The sequence below is a fragment of the Pseudophryne corroboree genome, chromosome 6 (assembly GCF_028390025.1).
Source record: "Pseudophryne corroboree isolate aPseCor3 chromosome 6, aPseCor3.hap2, whole genome shotgun sequence".
NCBI classification, from domain to species: domain Eukaryota; kingdom Metazoa; phylum Chordata; class Amphibia; order Anura; family Myobatrachidae; genus Pseudophryne; species Pseudophryne corroboree.
In genome coordinates, this window is record NC_086449.1 from 428,258,791 (window position 1) to 428,285,858 (window position 27,068).

Consider the following 27,068-nt stretch of genomic DNA (forward strand, 5'->3'; position numbering starts at 1 on the left):
AATATGTGCATGGGCATATCTCCTGGGCAAATATACTTTATTGCAACAATTTAAAGAAAAATGGGCCTCAAAGTAGCAACCTTTTCATTATCAAAAGGACATTGCTCACTGTCCCACTAAATGTAAAAAGTTTGGGACATGGTTCTTTGGCTGTTTGAAGTCCTTATGTTAAAGTAATGAGGCTGCAGTTCTCACAATAATAAGAAATCAGTATTGTGAGGTATGGCAAGCATAGCACAGGGCAGTGCACCTCTGCTTCACAAGCTACTGCATGCACCCAGTCTAACTCATTTTAATGAATGTTGCCCTTGCGAACAGAAGAAGACTGGGATGTCCAGTCCTTCACATACGAAGGTGAGGAAACTTGAGCAAGAAGGATAAAAACCAGAAATCAAAATGATAGCAGTATCGAAGCAAGGGTTAGGCTGCGGAGAGAGAAAGGTTAGGTTTAGGCTGCGGGGAGAGAGGGTTAGGGGACCCAGGGCGGAAGGTAGGTATACTTACCTTCCCCTGTCGGGATTCTGTTTATCAGGGTGCCGTGTTTGGTACGCTGACCACCGGCATCCCAAACGCTGGCAAATCAAACCCAACCCGACTGTACAAAAGAACCATTGTCTGTTAATGTAGGAATTGAGATCGCAATTGTCCTTTCCTAGCAGTAGGTCTGGTGATTGACGAGGCATTTGTTTGTGGTCATTGCACACCAAATTATGTTCTTGGGTTTTGTAGTTCTATGAAAGAAAGTTGCAAACTGTTTTAGCCAGTTGTTCAGTTCCTTCAAAATGCAAGCTATATTTATTTATATGTTGTAAGATAATGGGTCTGATTGATATACAAATCCTGAAAGATATACTGGGAAGAATTTCAACATACTGCGTTGTGTCTTCTGTGAGCCCTGTGTTTGTAGATTTCCTCTGACTGTCAGAGAGAACATTTCTGTTAACATCTGCAAGTTGTGACTGGTTCTTAGCACCTTTAACATCGGACTTAGGGGGCTACTCATAGATGGACGCAGATCATGCTGGCACCCACTAAACGCTGCTGCGCCTCCCCCAATCTGTCAATCATGATGTGATCGCATACTCCAGGATACAATCGCATCATGACAGCCTACGCATGTGCACTGTGGCCGGTGCATGTGCACAGACTCTCTGGATACAGACGCGCGGCTGCGTCTGATTAAGACCCTTAGTCTTTAAGACTGTCTGAGCAATAAACATCTAGCCTCAAAGAGACGCCTCTAAGACTGCTGCATCTGTATCCTGCAACTAACAGGATTGTGCCAAACACTAGTCCATTCTCTGACTGTTCTGGGTTGAGCCCAGTGTCTCCAAGCTACACTCTCTGCCAGCTACCCTGCAGAAAACTTGCCTGTGGTGATGGACCAATAGGAAATAGCAGAAACAACTAGGAGGTGTTGCAGCAGCATCGTGTCCACACATTCGGCCTAACTCAGATCTGATCGTAGATGTGCTAAATTTAGCACATCTACGATCAGTTTCTCAGACATGAAGGGGGGATGCCCAGCACAGGTCTAGTACGGCCCGCATGTCTGGCACGGCTGCAATGCTTTTGCACCCGGCGAGTAGCTCCCTGCCTGTGCAGCTCCTGCGCGCTGGCAGGGAGCTACCCGCCATGTCCCGGGTCGCAAAGGCTGCCTGCGTTGTCCGGACCGCGCTGCACCAACAGCATTCTAATGCCTTTAGCATGAACCCTCCTCCCGCCCCGTGACCGCCTCTGCCCGTCAATCAGGCAAAGGAGATTGCAGCCCCGAGATGCACACTCCACAAAGAAACTCAGACTGCGATCACTGCAGCGATCTAGTCTGAATTACCCTCATACTCAGCAGTAGGAGGTTTTCAGGGGCTGATGTTAGGAGCGTCTATGGAAATAAGCGCAGATTTTAGTAGCCTGGTGGTGGGAGCACATTACACACCCACTGCGTAGTGGGTTAAGTCAATAACAAGCAGTTACTCACAGTAAGGAAATCAACCTATTAGCCCAGGTCCAGTGGGATCAAACAAATATGTGATACCTGGCTGCATCCGGTCACACCACCAAAGAGCAAAACAACTGTAGTTGTGTCACAAACGCGTCCCTCCTCCATTCTGGCTCTATAGCCATAGGTTTATGACAATTTAAGTATACAAATACAGTGGGGAAAAAATAAGAATTTACTCACCGGTAATTCTATTTCTCGTAGTCCGTAGTGGATGCTGGGAACTCCGTAAGGACCATGGGGAATAGCGGGCTCCGAAGGAGGCTGGGCACTCTAGAAAGATCTTAGACTACCTGGTGTGCACTGGCTCCTCCCACTATGACCCTCCTCCAAGCCTCAGTTAGGTACTGTGCCCGGACGAGCGTACACAATAAGGAAGGATTTTGAATCCCGGGTAAGACTCATACCAGCCACACCAATCACACCGTACAACTCGTGATATGAAACACAGTTAACAGTATGAAACAATAGAGCCTCTCAACAGATGGCTCAACAATAACCAGATTTAGTTAACCATAACTATGTACAAGTATTGCAGATAAACCGCACTTGGGATGGGCGCCCAGCATCCACTACGGACTACGAGAAATAGAATTACCGGTGAGTAAATTCTTATTTTCTCTAACGTCCTAGTGGATGCTGGGAACTCCGTAAGGACCATGGGGATTATACCAAAGCTCCCAAACGGGCGGGAGAGTGCGGATGACTCTGCAGCACTGAATGAGAGAACTCCAGGTCCTCCTCAGCCAGGGTATCAAATTTGTAGAATTTTTGCAAACGTGTTTGCCCCTGACCAAGTAGCTGCTCTGCAAAGTTGTAAAGCCGAGACCTCTCGGGCAGCCGCCCAAGATGAGCCCACCTTCCTTGTGGAATGGGCATTGACAGATTTTGGCTGTGGCAGGCCTGCCACAGTATGTGCAAGCTGAATTGTACTACAAATCCAACGAGCAATAGTCTGCTTAGAAGCAGGAGCACCCAGCTTGTTAGGTGCATATAGGATAAACAGCGAGTCAGATTTTCTGACTCTAGCCGTTCTGGAAACATATTTTCAGTGCCCTGACAACGTCTAGCAACGTGGAGTCCTCCAAGTCCCTAGTAGCCTAGGCACCACAATAGGCTGGTTCAGGTGAAACGCTGACACCACCTTTGGGAGAAACTGGGGACGAGTCCTCAATTCTGCCCTATCCATATGGAAAATCAAATAAGGGCTTTTACAAGACAAAGCCGCCAACTTTGATACTCGCCTGGCAGAGGCCAAGGCCAATAACATAACCACCTTCCACGTGAGATATTTCAGATCCACGGTTTTTAGTGGTTCAAACCAATGTGATTTTAAGAAACTCAACACCACGTTGAGATCCCAAGGTGCCACAGGAGGCACAAACGGGGGCTGACTCTGCAGCACTCCTTTTATAAATGTCTGAACTTCAGGTACTGAAGCTAGTTCTTTTTGAAAGAAAATCGACAGAGCCGAGATCTGTACCTTAATGGAACCCAATTTAAGGCCCATAGTCACTCCTGCTTGCAGGAAATGCAGAAATCGACCTAGTTGAAATTCCTCTGTTGGGGCCCTTTCGGCCTCACACCATGCAACATATTTTCGCCATATGCGGTGATAATGAGTTGCTGTAACCTCTTTCCTGGCTTTAGTAAGCGTAGGAATGACTTCCTCCGGAATGCCCTTTTCCTTCAGGATCCGGCGTTCAACCGCCATGCCGACAAACGCAGCTGCGGTAAGTCTTGGAACAGACAGGGCCCCTGCTGCCGCAGGTCCTGTCTGAGTGGCAGAGGCCATGGGTCCTCTGATATAAATTCTTGAAGTTCTGGGTACCAAGCTCTTCTTGGCCATCCACGAGTATCGTTCTTACTCCTCGCCTTCTTATTATTCTCAGTACCTTTGGTATGAGAGGCAGAGGGGAGAACACATAAACCGACTGGTACACCCACGGTGTTACCAGAGCGTCCATAGCTATCGCCTGAGGGTCCCTTGACCCGGTGCAATATCTTTTATAGCTTTTTGTTGAGGCGGGACGCCATCATGTCCACCTGTGGCCTTTCCCAATGGTGTACAATCCTATTGGAAGACTTCTGGAGGAAGTCCCCATTCTCCCGGGTGGAGGTCGTGTCTGTTGAGAAGATCTGCTTCCCAGTTGTCCACTTCGGGAATGAACACTGCTGACAGTGCTAACACATGATTTTCCGCCTATCGGAGAATCCTTGTGGCTTCTGCCATCGCCATCCTGCTTCTTGTGCCGCCCTGTTGGTTTACATGGGCGACTGCCGTGATGTTGTCTGATTGGATCAGTACCGGCTGGTTTTGAAGCAGAGGCCTTGCCGGCCTCAGGGCATTGTAAATGGCCCTCAGGTCCAGAATATTTATGTGTAGGGAAATAACCTGACTTGACCAAAGTCCCTGGAAATTTCTTCCCTGTGTGACTGCCTCCCAGCCTCAAAGGCTGGAATCCATGGTCACTAGGACCTAGTCCTGTATGCCGAACCTGCGGCCCTCTTGAAGATGGGCACTCTGCAGCCACCACAGTAGAGATACCCTGGTCCTTGGAGACAGGGTTATCAGCCTATGCATCGGAAGATGCGATCCGGACCACTTGTCCAACAGGTCCCTCTGAAAAGTTCTTGTATGGAACCTGCCTAATGGGATTGCTTCGTAGGAAGCTACCATTTTTCCCAGGACTCGCGTGCAATGATGCACCGCTACCTATTTTGGCTTCAGGAGGTCTCTGACTAGAGATGACAACTCCTTGGCTTTCTCCTCCGGGAGAAACACTATTTCTGGTTTATGTCCAGAACCATCCCCAGGAACAGTAGACGTGTCATAGGAACCAGCTGTGACTTTGGACTGTTTAGAATCCAACCATGCTGTTGTAGCACTTTCCAAAATAGTGCTACCCCGACTACCAACTGCTCCTTGGACTTCGCCCTTAAAACGAGATTGTCCAAGTACGGGATAATTACAACTTCCTTTTTTTGAAGGAGTATCAACATTTCGGCCATTACCTTGATAAAACACCCTCGGTGCCATGTACAGTCCAAACGGCAGTGTCTGGACTTGGTAATGGTAATCCTGTACCACAAATCTGAGGTACTCCTGGCGAGGATGGTAAATGGGGACATGCAGGTAAGCATCCTTGATGTCCCAGGATACCATGTAATCTCCCTCGTCCAGGCTTGGAATAACCGCCCTGAGCGATTCCATCTTGAACTTGAATTTTTGTGTTCAAGGATTTTAAATATAAAATGGGTCACACCGAACCATGCGGTTTCGGTACCCCAACCCGTGTGGAATAGTAACCCCGTCCTTGTTGAAGTAGGGGCACCTTGAGTATTACCTGCTGGGAATACCGCTTATTAATTGCCTCTAGCACAGCCTCCCTGCCTGAGGGAGTTGTCAGCAAGGCATATTTTAGGAAACGGCTGGGGGGAGACATCTCGAATTCCAGCTTGTACCCCTGAAATACTACTTGAAAGAAACAGGGATCCACCTGTGAGCGAGCCCACTAATTGCTGAAATTTTTGAGACGGCCCCCCACCGTACCTGGCTACACCTGTGGAGCACCCGCGTCATGGTGTGGCCTCACAGGAGGCGGGGGAAGAATCTTGATTCTGGGAACAGGCTGACTGGTGCAGCTTTTTTCCCTCTACCCTTGTCTCTGTACAGAAAGGAAGCGCCATTTGACCCGCTTGCTTTTCTGAAGCCGAAAGGACTGTACCTTTGTCTGTGAGGAAACCTGAGGTAAAATTATTTCTTCCCAGCAGTTGCTGTGGATACGAGGTCCCAGAGACCATCCCCAAATAATTCCTCACCCTTATAAGGCTCTCTATGCGCTTTTTAAGTCAGCATCACCTGTCCAGTGACAGGTCTCTAATACCCTCCTGACAGAATGGACATTACATTTATTTTGGATGCCAGCCGGCAAAATATCCCTCTGTGCATCCCCCATATATAAGACGACGTCTTTAATATGTTTTTATGTTTGCCAACTAGTATCCCTGTCTGACAGGGTCACCGACCACGCTGCAGCAGCACTATCTGCAGGTCTCAGTCTAGTACCTGAGTGTGTAAATACAGACTTCAGGATAGCCTCCTGTTTTTTATCAACAGGTACCTATTAAAGTGGCCGTATCCTAAGACGGCAGTGCCACCTTTTTTGACAAACGTGTGAGCGCCTTATCCACCCTAGGGGATATCTCCCAGCGTAACTTATCCACCTGGCGGGAAAGGGTACGCCATCAGTAACTTTTTATAAATTACCAGTTTCTTAACGGGGGAACCCCCGCTTTCACACACTTCATTTATTCATCTGATGGGGGAACAAAACACTGCCTGTTTTTTCTCCCCAAACCTAAAACCCATTTTTAGAGGTGCTTGGGTTAAAGTCAGAAATGTATAACACATTTTTTATTGCCGGGATCACGTCACGGATGTTCCTAGTGGATTGTGTATATGTCTCCACCTTGTCGACACTGGAGTCAGACTCCGTGTCGACATCTGTGTCTGCCATCTGAGAGAGCGGGCGTTTTTGAGCCCCTGATGGCCTTTGAGACGCCTGGGCAGGCGCGGGCTGCGAAGCCGGCTGTCCCACAGCTGTTACGTCATCCACCCTTTTATGTAAGGAGTTGACACTGTCGGTTAATACCTTTCACCTATCCATCCACTCTGGTGTCGGCCCCACAGGGGGCGACATCACATATATCGGCCTCTGTTCTGTCACCATATAAGCCTCCTCATTCAACATGTCGACACAGCCGTACCGACACACCGCAGACACACAGGGAATGCTCTAAACGAGGACAGGACCCACAAAAGCCCTTTGGGGGGACAGAGTAAGAGTATGCCAGCACACACCAGAGCGCTATATATATACAGGGACTAACTGAGTTATGTCCCTAATAGCTTTTATATAATATACTGTATACAGTGCCAATTTTAATGCCCCCCTTCTCTTTTCCCTCTTACTGTACTGTAGAATTGCAGGGAAGAGCCAGGGAGCTTCCCTCCAGCCGAGCTGTGAGGGAAAAATGGCGCCAGTGTGCTGAGGAGATAGGCTCCGCCCCTTTTTCGCGGCCTATTCTCCCGTTTTTTATGGAATTCTGGCAGGGGTATTTACCTCATATATATAGCCCCTGGGGCCATATATTGAGGTATTTTAGCCAGCCAAGGTGTTTTTATTGCTGCCTCAGGGCGCCCCCCCCAGCGCCCTGCACCCTCAGTGACCGGAGTGTGAAGTGTGTGAGAGGAGCAATGGCGCACAGCTGCAGTGCTGTGCGCTACCTTGGTGAAGACAGAGTCTTCATGCCGCCGATTTTCCGGACCATCTTCTTGCTTCTGGCTCTGTAAGGGGGACGGCGGCGCGGCTCCGGGACCGAACATCAAGGCTGGGCCTGCGGTCGATCCCTCTGGAGCTAATGGTGTCCAGTAGCCTAAGAAGCCCAATCCGGCTGCAAGCAGGCGAGTTCGCTTCTTCTCCCCTTAGTCCCTCGCTGCAGTGAGCCTGTTGCCAGCAGGTCTCACTGAAAATAACAAATTCTAAGACTATAACTTTCTAAGAGCTCAGGAGAGCCCCTAGTGTGCATCCAACCTCGGCCGGGCACGAAATCTAACTGAGGCTTGGAGGAGGGTCATAGTGGGAGGAGCCAGTGCACACCAGGTAGTCTAAGATCTTTCTAGAGTGCCCAGCCTCCTTCGGAGCCCGCTATTCCCCATGGTCCTTACGGAGTTCCCAGCATCCACTAGGACGTTAGAGAAAAAGTATTTGGACAGCCACTGATTGTGCAAGTTGACCCACTTAAAAAGATGAGAGGTCTGTAATTTCCATCATAGGTACACTTCAACTGTGAGAGACAGAATCTGACAAAAAAACAAAAACAAAAATAAAATAGGAAATCGCATTGTATGATTTTTAAACAATTTATTTTGTATATTGTTGTGGAAAATAAATATTTGGACAAACAAAAAGTTTAATCAATACTTTGTAATATAACCTCGGTTGGCAATTACAGAAGTCAAACGTTTCCTGTAGTTCTTGACCAGGTTTGCACACACTGTAGCAGGTATTTTGGCCCACTCTTCCATGCAGATCTTCTCTAGATCTGTCATGTTTTGGGGCTGTCGCCGGGCAACACAGACTTTCAACTCCCTCCACAGATTTTCTATTGGGTTGAGGTCTGAATACTGGCTAGGCCACTCCAGGACCTTGAAATGCTACTTACGGAGCCACTCCTTAGTTGCCTGAGCGGTGTGTTTGGGGTCATTGTCATGCTGGAAGAGCCAGCCACGTTCCATCTTCAATGCTCTTACTGAGGGAAGGAGGTTTTTGCCCAAAATCTCACGATACATGGCCCAATTCATCCTCTCCTTAATATGGATCAGTCGACCTGTCCCCTTTGCAGAAAAGCAGCCCCAAAGCATGCTGTTTCCACCTCCATGCTTCACAGTGGGTATGGTGTTCTTGGGATGCCATTCATCATTCTTCTCCCTCCAAACACGGCGAGTGGAGTTTATACCAAAAAGTTTGATTTTGCTCTCATCTGGCCACATTACATTCTTTCAAGCCTCATCTGGATCATCCAGATGGTCACTGGCAAACTTTAGATGGGCCTGGACATGTGCTGGCTTAAGCAGGGGGACCTTTCGGGCGCTGCAGGATTTCAATCCATGACGACGTAGTGTGTTACTAATGGTAACCTTTGTGACGGTGGTCCCAGCTCTCCTGAGGTCATTGACCAGGTCCCCCCGTGTAGTTCTGGGCTGATTCCTCACCGTTCTCAAGATCATTGATACCCCAACGAGGTGAGATCTTTCATGGAGCCCCAGGTCGAGACAGATTGTCAGTGATCTTGTATTTCTTCCATTTTTTAAAAATTGCACGAACAGTTGAGCTCTTCTCACCAAGCTGCTTGCCTATTGTTGAGTAGCTCATCCCAGCCTTGTGCAGCTCTACAATTTTGTCCCTGGTGTCCTTAGACAGCTCTCTGGTCTTGGCCATGGTGGAGAGGTAGTAGTCTGACTGTTTGAGGGTGTGGACAGGTGTCTTTTATACAGATAACCAGTTCAAACAGGTGCCATTAATACGGGTAACGAGTGGAGGATAGAAGAGCTTCTTAAAGAATAAGTAACAGGTCTGTGAGAGCCAGAAATCTTGCTGCTTGGTAGATGTCCAAATATTTATTTTCCACAAGAATATACAGGTAAATTGTTTAAAAAACATACAATGTGATTTCTTGTTTATTATTTTCAGATTCTGTCTCTCACAGTTGAAGTGTACCTATTATGGAAATGACAGACCTCTCATCTTTTTAGGTGGGTCAACTTGCACAATTGGTGGCTGTCAAATACTTTTTTGCCCCACTGTAACTAACTCAGGAGACCAATCCTGAAAACTAGATACCTTTAATGTTACAATGGGCAAGTGTTTCAAGTTGTCAGACCACTGTTGCCAAAATACCACTCCTTTTCCACTTGTCAGCCTGAAACAGATTAGGTTAAAACTGGAACTGCACAAGCGAAGGCAAACTCAAACTGGAAAAATAAGAGAACTTAAGGAGTTTCTGATATTAGCTTAATATGAAATCTAATACTGGCATTAATTTACCTTGCTTTCCTTTTAAAAACTAAAATCAGAATTTACACATAAACAGGATTAATGCACACATATAGTAATGATCGTATACGGAAATGCAGTGCCTTAGACATGGAGACAATTTTCGCATTATAAATTTAATTTGCATAGTACTAGTACCTACAGTATTCTGTAAACATTTTAATTGTTAGTATGAATATTTCTTAGCATTAATGTGCCACTATCCCTGCCCCAGAGGAGCTTTTTAAATAATTTCCTACCATCAGAAAATATAATAGAGCCAGAAAACAATGTAATCTACCATACGCCCGTGAGTCAGAAAAACAACAAAGAAAACATGCAGGCGTACAAAATGTATAATTCTATACTAAGTAGGTTAGGTGTGTAGGGTACATTGCAGTTGGACTTCTCTTGAAAATACTGTACAAGAGAGGAAAAACCACCACACAGTTTGCTGACCAATAAGCTCTCTGCTGATACAGGGAAGAAGCCCAACTAATATGGAGCAACAAGGTCTGATCTGCAAAATACGAACATAAAAGGAAAGAGTTGAAAACAATGAAAGTAGTTACATATGAGTAACAAAAAGGAGAGAAAGGTATTTGACACATATAGGCATTAGTCCTGTGCATATATTTATACACTGAATGAGTCAAATGACCCTTTTATGTCAACAGCTCCACATGAAGATATTATTTTGAACTATAAAGCACATACAAGGTCACAATATTATTGGATATTAAATGTGAATTGTTTACTTAAAATGGTTTACTTAGGTAGAGCTGTGAATAGCTACTGTGAAAAGCAGCAGATAATTTGCAATTCTTGCCATTCATATGCTAAATAAGGGGAACCACTTAGTAGTGAAAAATAATTTTCTTGGTTCATTTTTTTAATGTGAAACTGAAAGTTACAGATGACCAATGAGGCACTTTAAATAGAAGAGAAGCAAATTATTTTACGTACTGTCCTTCCATTAAGTTATTACCCCTTTGCTTCTTTGAGCTGTAAGCTACAGCCTAAACTAACAATGCACTGATAAACCATGGGGAAAGGCAGCATACAGTATGGTTCCATTATCGACCATGAGCAGACTAGGTTCTAATTAAGGGTGCAGCATTGGCCTACTTGAGGTAGGTCCCCGAAACATAAAGGGAGTCAAAGCCATGTCTTAATTTAGCAGTGTGATAACAGAGTTGCACTACTCGTGGTTCAAAAAGGGGAAAACATATTCTGCCATAATGTGGTTTATTATGATTAAACCATATTAAGGCAGAATGTGTGTGTTTAGCGCTGTGACAGTAATTCCCAGGTGCATTAGACTTGAGGCCACCTATTTGAAGCTTTGAAGGGTGCAAACATAGCAAGGAAAAAAGTGTTTTTATATGTTATTGTATCGGCAGAGAGGGGTGATTGAGGAGTTCAATTTAATTGCAATACGTATGTAGTAGTACATTAGGGATAGCCCACAACCATTGGCGACTGTGTTCTTGACTTGGAACTGGTGTGGAAATGTAAAACAAAAATAAAAAAATAAAAGAATGAACATCACTGAGTCCTTTTTAAAGTAGAAAAAGCTTGTATTGTAACAGATCAACGTTTTTGAGTTCTCACTCCGCCATCAGGACCATACAACATCGGGAGCTCCGAAACGTTGATCTGTTACAATACAAGCTCTTTCTACTTTAAAAAGGACTCTCAGTGCCATTCATTCTTTAAATTGGTATATGGATTCTATCGTTCTGGCACGGTGTTTAATTCGTGAGTGCCGGCAGTGAGCTTCTGGTATATGTATATTTAACAACAATAAACCACATATGGAGCTTAAAATACCACAAATGTGAACAATGATTCCTTTGCTTGTTTGTACAGTCAATGTATTTTGTAAAGGTCGGCAGCTGTCCCCAAATGTCCCTTGCCAGCGGAGACCAGTTGACCAGAAAATTAATGATGTTTTAGGGAGCGCCAACAGAGTTCTATCTGCTGTTATGCACAGTTTCTTTTGAGTACTTTTTGTCCTTCAGAGGTTCTTGTGAAAGGTAAAGATATTGAAGTCTAGAAACGAGACCCTCATGCCAGAGTATATCCAAAAAGAAATGCATCAATGAGATTGTACAAAATCTCCAATATATGAAAGAATTTATTCATACAAGAATAGATCTTATATTGCACGTGTATCTTTCACTCTTGGCGTTTTGTAAGCCTGATGATATAACCTACTGCTGTCAATCCTAGCCGGGGAGAGCTCAAAGACAGCAGGTTTAGGCCACATGGCTCAAGGTAATGTCACCCAACGCATTTCGTCTCTCAGGAATTCCTCAGGGGTGTTTAATGAATGCGTGTGAGAGAATCCTCTTTCACAAAAGGCAGTAGCCAACCAAAAAAATCAAATAAAACTCTCAAGCCTGGAAACCACTTCCACCACAATTGTAGCTCCTATAGTAAGTAGTTCCTTCATAGGAGAATGGCTGTGCATGTGGTCCAGGTGCATGGCAGAATACAAGTCTTGCATTCTGACCTGCACTGGGACCACATGCGTGGGGTTGTGGTCTAGATTACGACCACCGGCATTTCACCAGCTGTCAGGATTCTGGTATCGGCATCCTGAACACCAAGATCCCGACAGCCGGTATATTAACTGAATCTCGTAGAAACTAATTCATTGCTATGAGCAACTTCTCTACTGCACTCTTTAGATGGCTTGATACAGGCTTGAAGGCTTAATACATGTCCCCTAATTCAGCAAGAACTTGATCATCATGAGTACATTTCTCGTCTATTGCTGAATGACAGGTACAAGGTTTTTGATTATGTGAAATGGGGCGATTCAATAGCTTTTTTGCATCAGATCTCCCGTCTAAAGTGATGTGAGATCGGGAGGTGATATTCAATTTATTATTATTTTTTATTGCACTGATCGTGCCGTGCAGTGCCAGGTTTAGTTATGTAAAATGGCTAAGCCCAACTAAAGTTCTGGGCGCTAAGTGAAAAGTGCCCAAACAGCTGAATTTCCATAAGTTTCAGCTCACCACCTCCACCACTTTAGTAAATTTATCCCCAGGAGTCTAACACTAACATGGAAACAGCAGCCAGAAGGAGATTTTTGTTTCAGCAATAGCCATGTAGTGCATCTGGATCGGTGGCAGAGTGCACTACATGACCATTCATCTTCCCTAATATTTCTTTGCTAAGGAAAATCAGTGATGATTTGCTACTGGATTCAAAAGTAATGTAGGAATATCACTATTAACTGAATTGGAACCATCGAATGTACTCAGTATGAAACACATACTCACATGTACCAGTGATGCTAAATAAACAAGTACTGCACATTAGCGAATTTCAACAACGTATAAACCTCGTTAGCAGTTTCAACAACAAATCAGACTAACTGGAAAAGTTTCAGTACTTTAAATATGAGACACACCTGTAGTGATAGGAGGTAAGCAGGATAAAAATGTAATGGTTAAAACAGCATAAGGCTGTACAAGGACCAGCAAATTTATGGTAGAAAACAAATCTCAATGTGTGAATTTCTTTTCCTGCCACTGTGATTCTCCTAGCCATAAGAGTGGCTGTTGAGCATAGCTGCAAGGAGGCCTATTCTTCTTGGATTACATTGGGGCAATTCAATTGTTGGAGATATGCGAGAACATTTCCATTACTCAGAATTATGGTACAGTAACATCCCAGATTATTCAGCATATCTGTATGTCTTGTATTGGAAAACACAAGATAATTTGTGGCTCAGATATGCCAGGAAAATGGCCCAAAACACCAGCAACTCACTACTATCCTGATCAATTGAATGGGAAAATTAGTGACTCCATAAACATTGCTGATCAGTTTGGTTTATGTTTTTTTCTTAACATTTAATTGTACACAGTTTTATAATGCATCACTGCCTTTTAAATTAACTGTTGCAAAAACCCAAGGGTAGGTGTTCTGTACTATTGTCAGAATAGTGATCCAATACAGAAATGGCCACAGTAGCTACCATTTATTGTTTTGTATATTTACATTTAGTATAAAGGACAAATAACATGAAGTTGAACATTTACGCGATCAACACTTGTCTCTATATACACTTTCACATTAATCTAAACTGACTCCTTTATGGTAAACTTAAAAAATAGAATAATCCAAAAAGTAATGCCAACAACACTTCACGTCAGTAGACACACTTTAAAAAAAAACTATTTAAAACCGACAAAGAAAATGCTGTAGTTACAGTATTTTGTTATGTCATTTTGTTCTGGAAGGAGCGAACTTTCAGGGGCATAAGAGATTATGGTATTAACTGTATCATAAAACCATTACACTGACAGAACTACGAAAATACATGCAATTACAACAGGTAGTAAGACCATGTACAAAGATTATAATATAACCGAATACTTGCTTTATGACAGTAAGAAGAATATTTATCAAGTATGTGCAAAACCACACTTGCACTGTATGTGTCAAAATTCAGACATGTATGACTGCATCTATGGAACATACACAACTAATCTACTGTATATAGGTTAGCAATTCCAAAGCTATGTGTAAATGGCACTCCCTTCTCTACAAACATAACTGCATTTCACATAACCATTATTTAGTTCATCATCAGAGTCTATTGCTGCTGATAGAGAGGATAGCAATACAGACTGACTGATGTATAGACTCAAGGCAGTCTGTGATGACACAATGAAAACACAAAATGAGAATATTTACATTACGCTGAATTGTCATTTACATGCAGTAGCTATCTAACCAAAACAAATCAATAATCCTTTGCAACACAAAACCAATGCACCTTACACAAATGAATGGTTAAAACCACAATAAGCTTGGAAGGGCCCCAATTAGATTCCGGTCCCCAAGGCTGCTACAGGATTATTTGTTCAAGCTAACGCTGTAATGTACCTTTCTGAAGAGGACGACTTCTCAGAGTTAACTGACATCAGCAGCTCAATCTTCCGCTTGGTTTCTGGAAAAATCAGAAAATATTCACCACCAGGATTGCCTGCTGTGTCTTGACTAAGCAAACAAAACAAAAATATATACAGAAATGGGAGCTATATTGTCAAGTGGTTGTATCTTAATCCTTTGTGAGGCAGAAAAGGCCCCTGGACTAGGGCACCCAATGATGGAGAAAAAAAAAAGAAAAAAAAGGGGGAAAAAAAAAAGAAAAAGCAATTCACTGGTGCTTTTCAGAAAGAGAAAGCTCCAGCGGCATCAGGCCTGGCTGAACTATACACATGACTGTTTATGAAAGCAGGAAGGACCATTTCTATCGAGCACAGGGGTGTTTCTAACCAGAGAATGAACAAACTACATTACATATCAGATCTCTTCTAAATAAACGGTTTTAAACGGGATAGAGGTAATTTGTCCCTTGGCATCTTTTACTTCGATTATGCTGTAGGCTCTTGGGATAACAAATCTCGAAACAAAGTGTAAACAAATAAAAGGACTCAAATCAAATAGCTTTACTGTATATAAGTGAACAAACAGATTTATCTGTCATCCAGATTTAATAACTACCTCAAGTTAGAAAGACAAACCTTTTACACGGGAGGTGAGAAACAGCAGTATATTTCTCTTTTCTTATCTTTCTTCCTGTAATTCCCCCCCTTGCAAAACGCATAGTGCTCAGAGCCAAAAAGACAGCAACACCCATCAGCAGATCTGAGATGTTATATGCACCATACTGCCAGAAAAAATTCCACAGACTGTATGAGAACAGGGTCACAGGAACAGAAGATCAATGCTTTTAAGAGCTCATTGGATGGGAAGGGGAGGACACATTCTATACCATTTCTGATTTTCAATTTCATCCCAAAACAAATGAAACGTTACAATGAAGATGTAAACCTGCCATTTTCCCAGACAATGCTCTGGGAGATTTGTGATCAGTATTTCAGTGCAGCTTGCAACAGAACAACACCTTTCACAGTGAGAAATGAAATGGCAAATTACACTGACTGAAAGCCTACTTAAACTGCTTATTATTTCTATACAAAGGATACAGAAAGAAAATGCCGACACCACACACAGAAGTCAGCTTTTCATTATAATTGATGTCAAATATTATTAAATCTAATTTAACTTGTTTGTTTTTAATAGCACTCAAGAAGCAGAAAGGGGAATATGGCATAGACTGAAAAGAACTGGAGAAAGGCATAACTATTTTACGTATATGAATCTCAATCTTATCTAAATCATTGTTCATTTTAATAAATAGCAAATGAAATAGCAAAAGCCTGCCAAATATATATATATATATATATTTATTTATTTAGGGGTTGGGGGGGCACGTAGAGTACACTGTGGCGATGACTTGTTGATGAATCATACATACTACCTACCACACAAACACCTACATGCCTGAATAGATTAAGTTCTTTTATAAATACAAAGATCTTAGAATGTAAATGTACTGCCTGATGACTTTCATTTCATTGTTTAGTGTTTTAAGGTTTTTATAGAATTTTTTTTACATTTTCCACAATAAAAAATTAGGGAAATTAGAGAACAAATGCACACTATTATAGTTGATTACAATTTTGCCTTGTAAATGATTGCTGAGATCGTCCAGCATCCCACACCTCCGCCAAACTCGGACTTATTACATATGCCCCAAAGTCTAAGGGAGGAATTCAAATGCCCACGTTAAGTAAATGGGGGTGAAAAAGTGAGGTAGCCTTGGGCTTTAATGCCTGCGGCTATTCAACTGCCCTCCCTTTTTCACCAAAGACCCTATTTAGCGCCCGTTAAATTAAAGTTCAATGATTTGTGTGTTAAAAGGGTCACAGCACACGTAAACCCACTGGTTATCAGGGATTTTTTTTTTTTTTTTAAAACACATTTTATTAGGTGGATCGCAAAATTGTTACATTATTAACAGAACATCGAGGCAAAATGGGTATTCGAAGAACAAATGTAACTACAATAATTTGTAACATCAACTGAGTGGATCCCCCTTTTTTTTTTTTTTTTTTTTTTATAATTAAATGAAAGTTAAGGCAGTTGAAGTGGGTAACTCTCGGCAACGGAGTGGCCTTCCGTCAAAGAGAGTTAACGGAGGAAAAGAGAAGAAAGTGATACTCAGAAAGGGAGTAATAGGAGTCAGAAAAATAGAGGGGATAGATCAAATTCAATCAAAGAAGAAAGAAGGGGAATAGAAAGGGGTAGAGGGGTGGCCTTCAGAGACAAGAAGTATATAGAGCTGCGATGCATGGTGTCATGTTACAAATGGGGAAGGAGCCTGTTGTAGGATTAGCCATGGGGACCATACTTTATCAAATTGTTTCGAGGTGTTACGGATAACAGCGGTCATATATTCCATTTTGAGTACGTACCAAATTCGGGAGTTTATCACCGGTATTGGGGAGGAGGTCGGGCTCTTCCAGTCCGTGGCTATTTGGCATGTCATTGCCGAAACTACATGTCGAAATAGATTGTTTTGATGTCTGTTAAGAGTAGGGAGGGACATGGGGAGCAGAAAGTATTGGGGGTCAGGAGGAATAGAAGTGTCAAATAAGCGCGAGAGCAAAGTAATAAGCTCACCCCAAATCTTAAAAATTTTTGGGCAGGTCCACCATATGTGCAAGAACGAGCCAACGGCCGCACAGCCCCTCCAGCATCTATCCGGAGTGTCGGGAAACATAGCGTGTAGACGGGAAGGGACATAATACCAGCGATAGAGTAATTTGTAGATATTTTCTTTAATTCTTACACATATGGAACTGGAGGCCGCATTATCCCAGATATCCACCCAGTCTTCGTTGGCTATAGTGAAACCCAACTCCTTTTCCCATGCTAACTCATGGGGGGCCCGGGACGAAGTGGGGTGGTCGCTAAGTAAAGCATAAATATCTGAAATGAGGCCCTTAGTATTGGTGCTGTCGAAGTCAGAAAAATGTCTCTATGCACGTTGCCATATTTGCACCGCACACTGGTCCGTGCTGCGCATGCGTGCGCTCTCCCGTGGAGGCGCATACCCGCAATAGCGTGCACTCGCAGGCGCGGTATGCGTATTTACGGTAGAGTTTACGTAGTCGTAGCGTGCGACCCATTCGTTACAACTGTTCACAATTAATGTAGTTTATAGATCATGGTCCCTTTGATAGATTCTGAAAGTTTGGTTAAAATAGAATGTCCCTGAGCTGAGGAATCCCTCTTTGCATCGTACGAAGGGTCTAACAGGAATCATACAGCAGTGTTTGGTACCCATCGGAAGAGTATTTAATTAGCAATATTCCGGTGTTGGTTTGGAGCGTATTAATCGCTCGTGCGAATAGTTATGGACATAAGAAGTTATGTCCATTTATTTATTATTATTTGTTCTTACTTAGTCATGCATCTGAAACAGTTGGAGACAGGCATCAGTGGGTCTCAAATGTCTCTTTGACCTCAGAGATCCCCCAAACAATAGTTTGCATGTTAAGAGGGCCTCATATCTACACATGCATAAGGTAAACACAGGAATAGTAATTGAAGATCAATTGTACTCCAAATCAGTATCTTTCCCGCAGACGGAGTACAATAGCCTTTAATTACACTGAGTTTTTGAGACTCAATAAGGAGGGCCAACACCTGTGTTTACAAATGGGGCTGGATTTGTATACAGGAGAATGAGGGCTGAGATGTCATTGTCTCAACTGAAAGTGGACATCATGAATATAGAACAGAACCCAGACAGGATTCTGTTTTGTATTCGCCAAACAATCGCTCTCCAGAAGACAGGAATGTGTTAGTCATCACCCATTATTTTGCATAACCAGGGCCACTGATATGAATCAACTTATGACCTTTTGTTATGATGCAGGGCCGAATTCCTTCGGCCAATGAACAATGGGATTGTAGGGACTATGAGATTGCATTGTGTGTGGGGCATAAATAGGCAGGCCGACCACATCCAGCACTCACTCTCATCAACGGTTATCTGCTGATAGCCGGGAGCTGGATATCGAGGCGCAGGCGATCATACCCTTTGTGCGTAAGTTTCTCTCCGTAATCATTGTCTTTCTGTGAGCCAATTTCTCTCTCTCTCTCTATCTCTCTCTCTCCTCTTTTCTCTTATATCTCTCATAGTATTATAGTATTGTACTGTATTGCATTTAGGTCAGTGTAGTATTGTCTTTTTGTATTTATTGTTTAGTTCTGTGGTTAGGAAGTCCTTGTTATATTGTAGTGTATCATTTGTACTGTTATCCCCTTTTACAAGTATATTAGATATAATACAGTTAATAGGCTTTGGAACCTAAACCAGTATCTGTGTATTTTCTATAGTGTTAAGTGTTCACTTGAGCGTCGGTGACGCTCAAGCAGCTTTGTAGTTAGTCAGGTTACACAAGGTTGCACTTACACCCTGTACTCACATTAAGGTATTCAGTGTATTTCATTGGTATAAGGTTTTAACATAAAGGTATAGTGTTGTGAGCGTCTGCATCGCTGGTGACCTCCTCGTGGTCTCGAGCGTAAGCTACGCCATAGCGAATCATTACCCTAGACATAACCAATAACGTGTCCTGTGATCGCTGGGCCGCGAGCGAACGTGACGCTTGAGCGTCTCGCCTACGGCCGAGCGATCGTTACGCCAACAGCGTACCATTATGGTACTTCTTAAGTAAACAGCGTACAGTGTTCTTAGCTTCATAAAGGGTTGTTTATACGACAAAAGTATTTAGAATTGTCAATTGGGAACTCGTCCTATACTTCTCACATCTGCACTAGGTAGATCAGCAGACATTATCCCCCAGCAAAGGGTGGGAGATTGTCTCATAGTGCTGGCGGGATAAGCGTCTGCTTCGCTTAGATAAAGAGTGCTGAAGGAACCCGGTAACCGGAAGTAAGAACAAAACGCTTGTGTCTTTTTAAAACTGTTTATTTTTCTTTTGTCTTGCGTACGCACGCATATATCTGCATTTCTGTTTCATTTTCATATATCACTATTCCTGTTTGCCAATTTTATAGTTGATAGAAAGTGCAAAAAGAGATTTGCTGTTATTTCATAGTAGAGGTAATAGTTAAAGTATAGAACAAACACACGGTTTGTCTGAGATACAAGGCAGTCAGTGTGGATTGCGGTAGATGATCAGGGATCATTTACATTGATAAAAATATATTGTGTTACGGTGGATCTTTGCATTGCGTACACGTGTCGCTAACAAAGACTAGCGTACGCAATCCAAAGGCAGACGCAACGTAGCGTCCGGTTACGCCCACGTAGCTCAAGTTGTGATAAAGTGAAGTAACGCAAAGGCGATAATTAACGCATAGCGGTAGATAACGCGACGCGGTAAATAACGCAAATCTATTTTTGGAAAATCTGAAATTTAGTTTAACAGATCCTGCTCCTAATTGGTAACACTTTTGGCCTAAAGACAATTTCTGCGCAGAAATAGACATAGAAACAAAGTGTACATGTGTTGAGTGAGTGTGTTTATACAATTTTAAAGGTGGAACCACAAGAAAAGCCGAGTACTCGTCAAGGGACATACGTGTAAGTGACATATACGGTGGCTAGGGAGGCATCCCTGGTTAAATAATATTTGAGCATTAGAGTATAGCGGACCATAAGGTAACAAGACCAGGAGGTCATAAGGTAACAGACCAGGAGGTCATAAGGTAACAGACCAGGAGGTCATAAGGTAACAGACCAGGAGGTCATAAGGTAACAGGTAAAATAGACAAAGAGGTCCGCTATAAAAGTCCAGTGGCACAACGCCTGGGGTGTTGGTGCAGAACCCATATAGGCCATAAGCTCGTGCTGAAGGAATCGCGGCCGGAAACATCGATTCCATTGATCTTTCAGTACATGACAAGTAGTGCTCGTGTACTGAACGATTGGACCGCACGTAATTGTGTGCAGTAGTTAGTAATCTGACCTAATACCATTAGAGTAAAGTGGTCACAAACGCTATTTGTACATTCTGACGTGATTTGTGTAATTTTTTATTTTTGGAAGGGAAGTTCGCTGGTCACTCAGGAACTATCTAACAACCGATACTTGCTGGGGAACGCGCCCCAGTAAATAAAGGTTCACAGGGGCCCTGGGTTGGGTACCGCAGCTCTGGTTACAGTGATTGCAGCACAGGCCAACGTGGGCGAGAAGTAAGTGGGGTACTTGATAAACCACCACCGCCGGCCTGCCCAAGGACATCTTGGTTTGTTTGTAAGGGTTCGCTGAAAACCTTGAGATAAAGATCCAAGGAGGAATAAGCAACGCCTGCAGATTATGGGGGCCATTTGTTCAGGTAGGGGGCGATCAACCTCGGTTCGGGTTGATTCAGAGAACCGACCAGTTGGGTCGGCACGATATGTAATGTGTGAAAAATACGGTAGTCACACAGAGGTTTTATGTGATGAATGGGAGAGAATGACTGTACAAGACAGGGACAAATTCCCAAGAATAGGTAGCTTTAGTCCAGAAGTGTTACAAAATTTAAGGAGGAGGATATGTCTCGTAAAATCATCAAAGAGACAAAATAAACATTATGAATATTTACAGTTATGGCAACAGGAAAGTGAATTACAAAAAGAGTCTATTGACTTTTCTGACTCTTATCTTGAGAGGAGAGACAGTGGCATCAGGAGAGGGGTTGATTGCGGAGAGAAAGACACAAGGGTGAACAATAAAAACGCTCTTAGCAACTGTAATATAGATTATAAGAATAAGTGTAATAAATGTAACAATGATTATTGTAATACTGTTGAATGTACAACTATTAACCTGTGCAAGCTGCACCCCATGTCAAACCTCCCTCAGGAATACAAACAAGAAAGTGAGCCCAGAACGATGTCAGCACCTCTTCCAGAAGCCATCCTACAAGACATCCAGGTGGACGCGACCAAATTGGTAAAGGCAATAATCAAACCCCCTAACGGAGGGTCAGGTGAGGTCGTGTCCACAGGTACGTACAATGTTTTATATCACGCACAAACAAATGTACCCCATATTATAAGACCAAAACAAGGTGATGTAATTGAGTTTAGTCCTGTCAGGGTGATCACAGTCCCCAATGGGAAGACTGATGATCAGGGAACCATTCCCGTCAAGGACAGTGCAATGCGCCATCCCTGGTCCCGGACAGAATTGAGATCAATCATGTCTGATTACCCAGATCCTAGGAAAGATCTAACTGTATGATCAAAGATTCACAGAAGGTATATCAACTCCCTAGACAACGACATAATCATGGTATCCAAGGAATCAGGTAGGTACAGGGAAAGCGGTTGATGGTGATGAGCATCCAAGCGTTTGAGGAGGCATCAAATCAACCAAAACCCCAGGCCATTGGCACATGGAGGAACTTAAGGATTTGTGATCTGTGCAAAAGAGAAGGGCATTATGCCAGTAACTGCAACAGCCCACATAAAATCAGACCCCCTAGACATGAAAATGAGCAAAAGTTATGACACACCAAATTATAATCGGGGATCATATAGGAAGAATTTTGGGCCACACCCATAATATATAGTCAGGAAAGGTGATCATTAGGACTGATGGTAAGCCTGAGGTAACGGTTAATGAAGTGGGAGGTCATTCACTAAAGACACAGGAATGACCAGGTGAAAAGTTGTAAATGTATTTGTGAAAAATGTTTTTCTCTCCCTCTCTCTATCCCCATCTCTGACGATTATTGGTAAGAATTCAAACATTGCATATTCGCTTGGTCCTTGCAGAAGTCTACCAAACCCCAGCATGACCTATCCACCACAATGTATTCTGGCCAGATACAGACAGTGGAATAATGCAAGTGCTGGTGGGGAGGGACTGCTCAAGGAAACCATTAGACACGTAGATACGACAGCCTAATAGTCTGACAATGTTTTCTTAATGTTGACAATGTTTAAAAATGCTTTGTTTCTCTTCTCTTATTGATGGTTATTGTCGAGTTATGTAATGTATATATGCACATGAATTGTTCTCTATCTCTTTTGTTTTTATTTTCTCTCTCTTCTCACTCATGTTTCCATGATTTAAAGATGGTATGTCACCCCTCAGTTGGACCAATGGTAATGCCAGATTTTTTGCTCCTTACAGAAAGATCGTCGGTTAGGAAGGAATATTGCATCACCAGAATGATCGTTTTTGAAGACTGAGAGACAACACCTTTGAGAGGACAGCAGAACAAGAAGAACAACAAGACGAGAGAACTTATTATCGTAACGAGTTCTCTCCCCCTCAAACTGATTTTCTTATACCCCATTTACAAATTTCTTCTTTTCTCCTCCTGTAAGATGGACTTGCCCCAAGAGACTGTGATATGGATTTTTCCCGTTAACCATGATGTTGACCAGAGCAGTCTGTTTCGGTGAGAGTACCAGTGAGGTCGAGAAAGGATCCAGAAAGGTCCTGATGACTGAGACGGAGGTGTAAATTTCCAATAGCAACCCAATCACCAAGCAAAGGCGAGTACCGGGCACGATCTAACAACCATGTTATTTGTAAACAACTGTGAAGGAATGTTAGTTCAAAAAGAAAGTTGTATCTGTAGGCTCTGTAACAAAGAAATGCCAATCCAGTTTTAATATCCACATGGACCGGCATCCATTGAGTGACTATCACTCCTTAGTGGGTAACGTATTAAACAAGACCGATTGTTGGGTATGCTCTCAAGTACCTCAGGGTCACAGTAAATCAGGGCTAGTACCATTTCCTTTAACGTTAGGGGAGGTACTTGAGCTAAATGGTGGGAGACCGGTGGACCGGAGGTTTAACATCTCCAGCCCTCCTAGTTTGAAGCTCCACCAATACCATGTGGATAGGTCCCTCATATGTTTTAACATCTCCAATCCCAGAAAACCGGGAAATTGGGAAGTGTCATGGAGCAACCTTACCATGACCTTTTCACACAGAGCAGATAGAATGCCTACAGATACAGAGCTCGTACGCCACATAGCTAGTAGAGGAAAATCTTTCCGGTATCGATATACCTTAGGAAATAGGATTACTAGAGTTGGAGAGGTATCACCAGGATACTGTGCACATATCGTACAAACTGATACGTGCATTAAGCAGATGGAAGAATTAGGGTCAGGAGATTTCACCTGGAAGGTTTGTAACATGGTCATGTCCTTCTCCGTCCCATATGTTCTCCCCGATGATGCATATTTCATATGCGGGAGAAAGGCGTACAAATGGCTTGCCCCAAACTCTGAAGGATTGTGTTATATTGGAAAAGTATTGCCTGAAGTGATGACTGTTACACATGACAAAATGAAGGACATACACCGTGGTGCCCAAGCTCCTTATACTCACACTCATTACGAGCACCGAGTTAAAAGACAACTGTCAGAAAGGTTAGAGCATCCGGCCTCTGATCTTATCCATGAATCCACCGGGATTCAGGTTCTGGTAGCGTTAGATTTCACTCGTACCGCTCGGGGAGTGATGAATTATAGGTACATTTCCGCACTCGCCAATTTGTTAGATAATATCACTGAAATGTATGATGACACGTTTAGATACACTGGAAGAGAACTTCAAGCTTACAAAACAGAACTAGTTCAGCATAGGATGGTTCTTAATTATCTTACAGCAGTAACAGGCGGATATTGTGTTACATTGGCAACACAGTACGGCATAAAGTGTTGCACGTATATCACAAATAGCACCGAGGACCCGGTAGAGGTCATAGACCAAAAGATGGACGATATTCTCCAATTGAAGTGGGAATTTCGTCGAAAACACAATCTCACCCTTGCTGCTGTAGGTAATGAGCTGACTGGTTGGGTGTCATGGTTGAACCCGCGAAATTGGTTCTCCGGTTTAGGAGACTGGGCTCAAGGAGTCATAATGGATGTTGGAAAGTTTCTACTATGTATCTTGGGTGTCGTTATATCGATTGGATTGATATTTAGATGCGGGCAGGCTTTAATGAGGTGCAAACAAAGTACAAAAGTGATGAGCTTGAGGAGCGAGGAAACCGTAATTAACCTGGATTTGATTTATGACCCAATGATAGAAACCAGAATGTGATGAAAATGCGATTATACGGTCCGTTTCTTTCACCTGTTTTTCTGCTTTTCTCCAAGATACAAAGACCCCCTTGGACGAGGAAGCTGACGAGACGAGATGTATACAGACAACGGATTGACCAAAGAAGAAGATTTGACAACTTTAAATATGGACACTTGATGAACTTTGCCATGGATCCCCAGTTTCCCTAGTACTTTTAAACTCACGCTAGCCCAACATTTTTGTAAATCTGATGGCACTGACAAAGCTTGTTGCTCATGCCTAAGGAGCAAAACAGCGCAAAGAAGACGACTCTCAACAGATACCGAACACAACTTCAACAACAGATGTACATTTCCCTGACATAGAATATCATTGCATTTTTCTTAAGTGTTCTTTATCTTCATCTCTACAACCCTCAGGTAACGACACACATAGACGATAGGGAATACAGGCACAGATATCAGCAACCACATACCTCCCCCATTCATGTATCATCAACTAAAATGTGCATCCCCATTTTGTTACAACCACAGCCGAAATGAGCTCGGTAGAGTTTGACAGCCCATCCACAGACCTGTACCACAGGATAAGAAGGAATTCAAATGTATACTTCGCAATACCTCGAAGCTTGATTTACCACACGTACGGCACGATGATACATGACCCTCCAAACATGGACTCATACACACATGCTTCTGCTTTCTCACTAGGTCATACCCTTTTCACACCTACTCCTCTCTTCTTCCTTACCCCACCATGGAAATCAATTAACCCCTGACTTACATTTTTCTCCTTAAACGTTTTGTGGCAGTTATTATTGACTGCCAAAGGGTGGACTGTCGAAGTCAGAAAAATGTCTCTATGCACGTTGCCATATTTGCACCGCACACTGGTCCGTGCTGCGCATGCGTGCGCTCTCCCGTGGAGGCGCATACCCGCAATAGCGTGCACTCGCAGGCGCGGTATGCGTATTTACGGTAGAGTTTACGTAGTCGTAGCGTGCGACCCATTCGTTACAACTGTTCACAATTAATGTAGTTTATAGATCATGGTCCCTTTGATAGATTCTGAAAGTTTGGTTAAAATAGAATGTCCCTGAGCTGAGGAATCCCTCTTTGCATCGTACGAAGGGTCTAACAGGAATCATACAGCAGTGTTTGGTACCCATCGGAAGAGTATTTAATTAGCAATATTCCGGTGTTGGTTTGGAGCGTATTAATCGCTCGTGCGAATAGTTATGGACATAAGAAGTTATGTCCATTTATTTATTATTATTTGTTCTTACTTAGTCATGCATCTGAAACAGTTGGAGACAGGCATCAGTGGGTCTCAAATGTCTTTTTGACCTCAGAGATCCCCCAAACAATAGTTTGCATGTTAAGAGGGCCTCATATCTACACATGCATAAGGTAAACACAGGAATAGTAATTGAAGATCAATTGTACTCCAAATCAGTATCTTTCCCGCAGACGGAGTACAATAGCCTTTAATTACACTGAGTTTTTGAGACTCAATAAGGAGGGCCAACACCTGTGTTTACAAATGGGGCTGGATTTGTATACAGGAGAATGAGGGCTGAGATGTCATTGTCTCAACTGAAAGTGGACATCATGAATATAGAACAGAACCCAGACAGGATTCTGTTTTGTATTCGCCAAACAATCGCTCTCCAGAAGACAGGAATGTGTTAGTCATCACCCATTATTTTGCATAACCAGGGCCACTGATATAAATCAACTTATGACCTTTTGTTATGATGCAGGGCCGAATTCCTTCGGCCAATGAACAATGGGATTGTAGGGACTATGAGATTGCATTGTGTGTGGGGCATAAATAGGCAGGCCGACCACATCCAGCACTCACTCTCATCAACGGTTATCTGCTGATAGCCGGGAGCTGGATATCGAGGCGCAGGCGATCATACCCTTTGTGCGTAAGTTTCTCTCCGTAATCATTGTCTTTCTGTGAGCCAATTTCTCTCTCTCTCTCTATCTCTCTCTCTCCTCTTTTCTCTTATATCTCTCATAGTATTATAGTATTGTACTGTATTGCATTTAGGTCAGTGTAGTATTGTCTTTTTGTATTTATTGTTTAGTTCTGTGGTTAGGAAGTCCTTGTTATATTGTAGTGTATCATTTGTACTGTTATCCCCTTTTACAAGTATATTAGATATAATACAGTTAATAGGCTTTGGAACCTAAACCAGTATCTGTGTATTTTCTATAGTGTTAAGTGTTCACTTGAGCGTCGGTGACGCTCAAGCAGCTTTGTAGTTAGTCAGGTTACACAAGGTTGCACTTACACCCTGTACTCACATTAAGGTATTCAGTGTATTTCATTGGTATAAGGTTTTAACATAAAGGTATAGTGTTGTGAGCGTCTGCATCGCTGGTGACCTCCTCGTGGTCTCGAGCGTAAGCTACGCCATAGCGAATCATTACCCTAGACATAACCAATAACGTGTCCTGTGATCGCTGGGCCGCGAGCGAACGTGACGCTTGAGCGTCTCGCC

The 27,068-nt window shown here is 43.1% G+C and overlaps 1 protein-coding gene across 11 annotated transcripts in view; it reads right to left on the minus strand.

Annotated features, from left to right (window-relative positions):
- Nucleotides 1–27,068, minus strand: part of SRPK2 (SRSF protein kinase 2) — a 379,930-nt gene that overhangs the window by 185,434 nt on the left and 167,428 nt on the right. For 2 of the 11 annotated variants that reach the window (XM_063927029.1, XM_063927030.1), the window contains exon 2: nucleotides 14,509–14,572. The exons of the other annotated variants lie outside the window; for them this stretch is intronic. In XM_063927029.1, coding sequence (XP_063783099.1) covers nucleotides 14,509–14,546 — 38 coding nt within the window. In that variant the 5' untranslated portion in view covers nucleotides 14,547–14,572. The remainder of the gene's footprint in view (nucleotides 1–14,508; nucleotides 14,573–27,068) is intronic. 11 annotated transcript variants of the gene reach the window in all.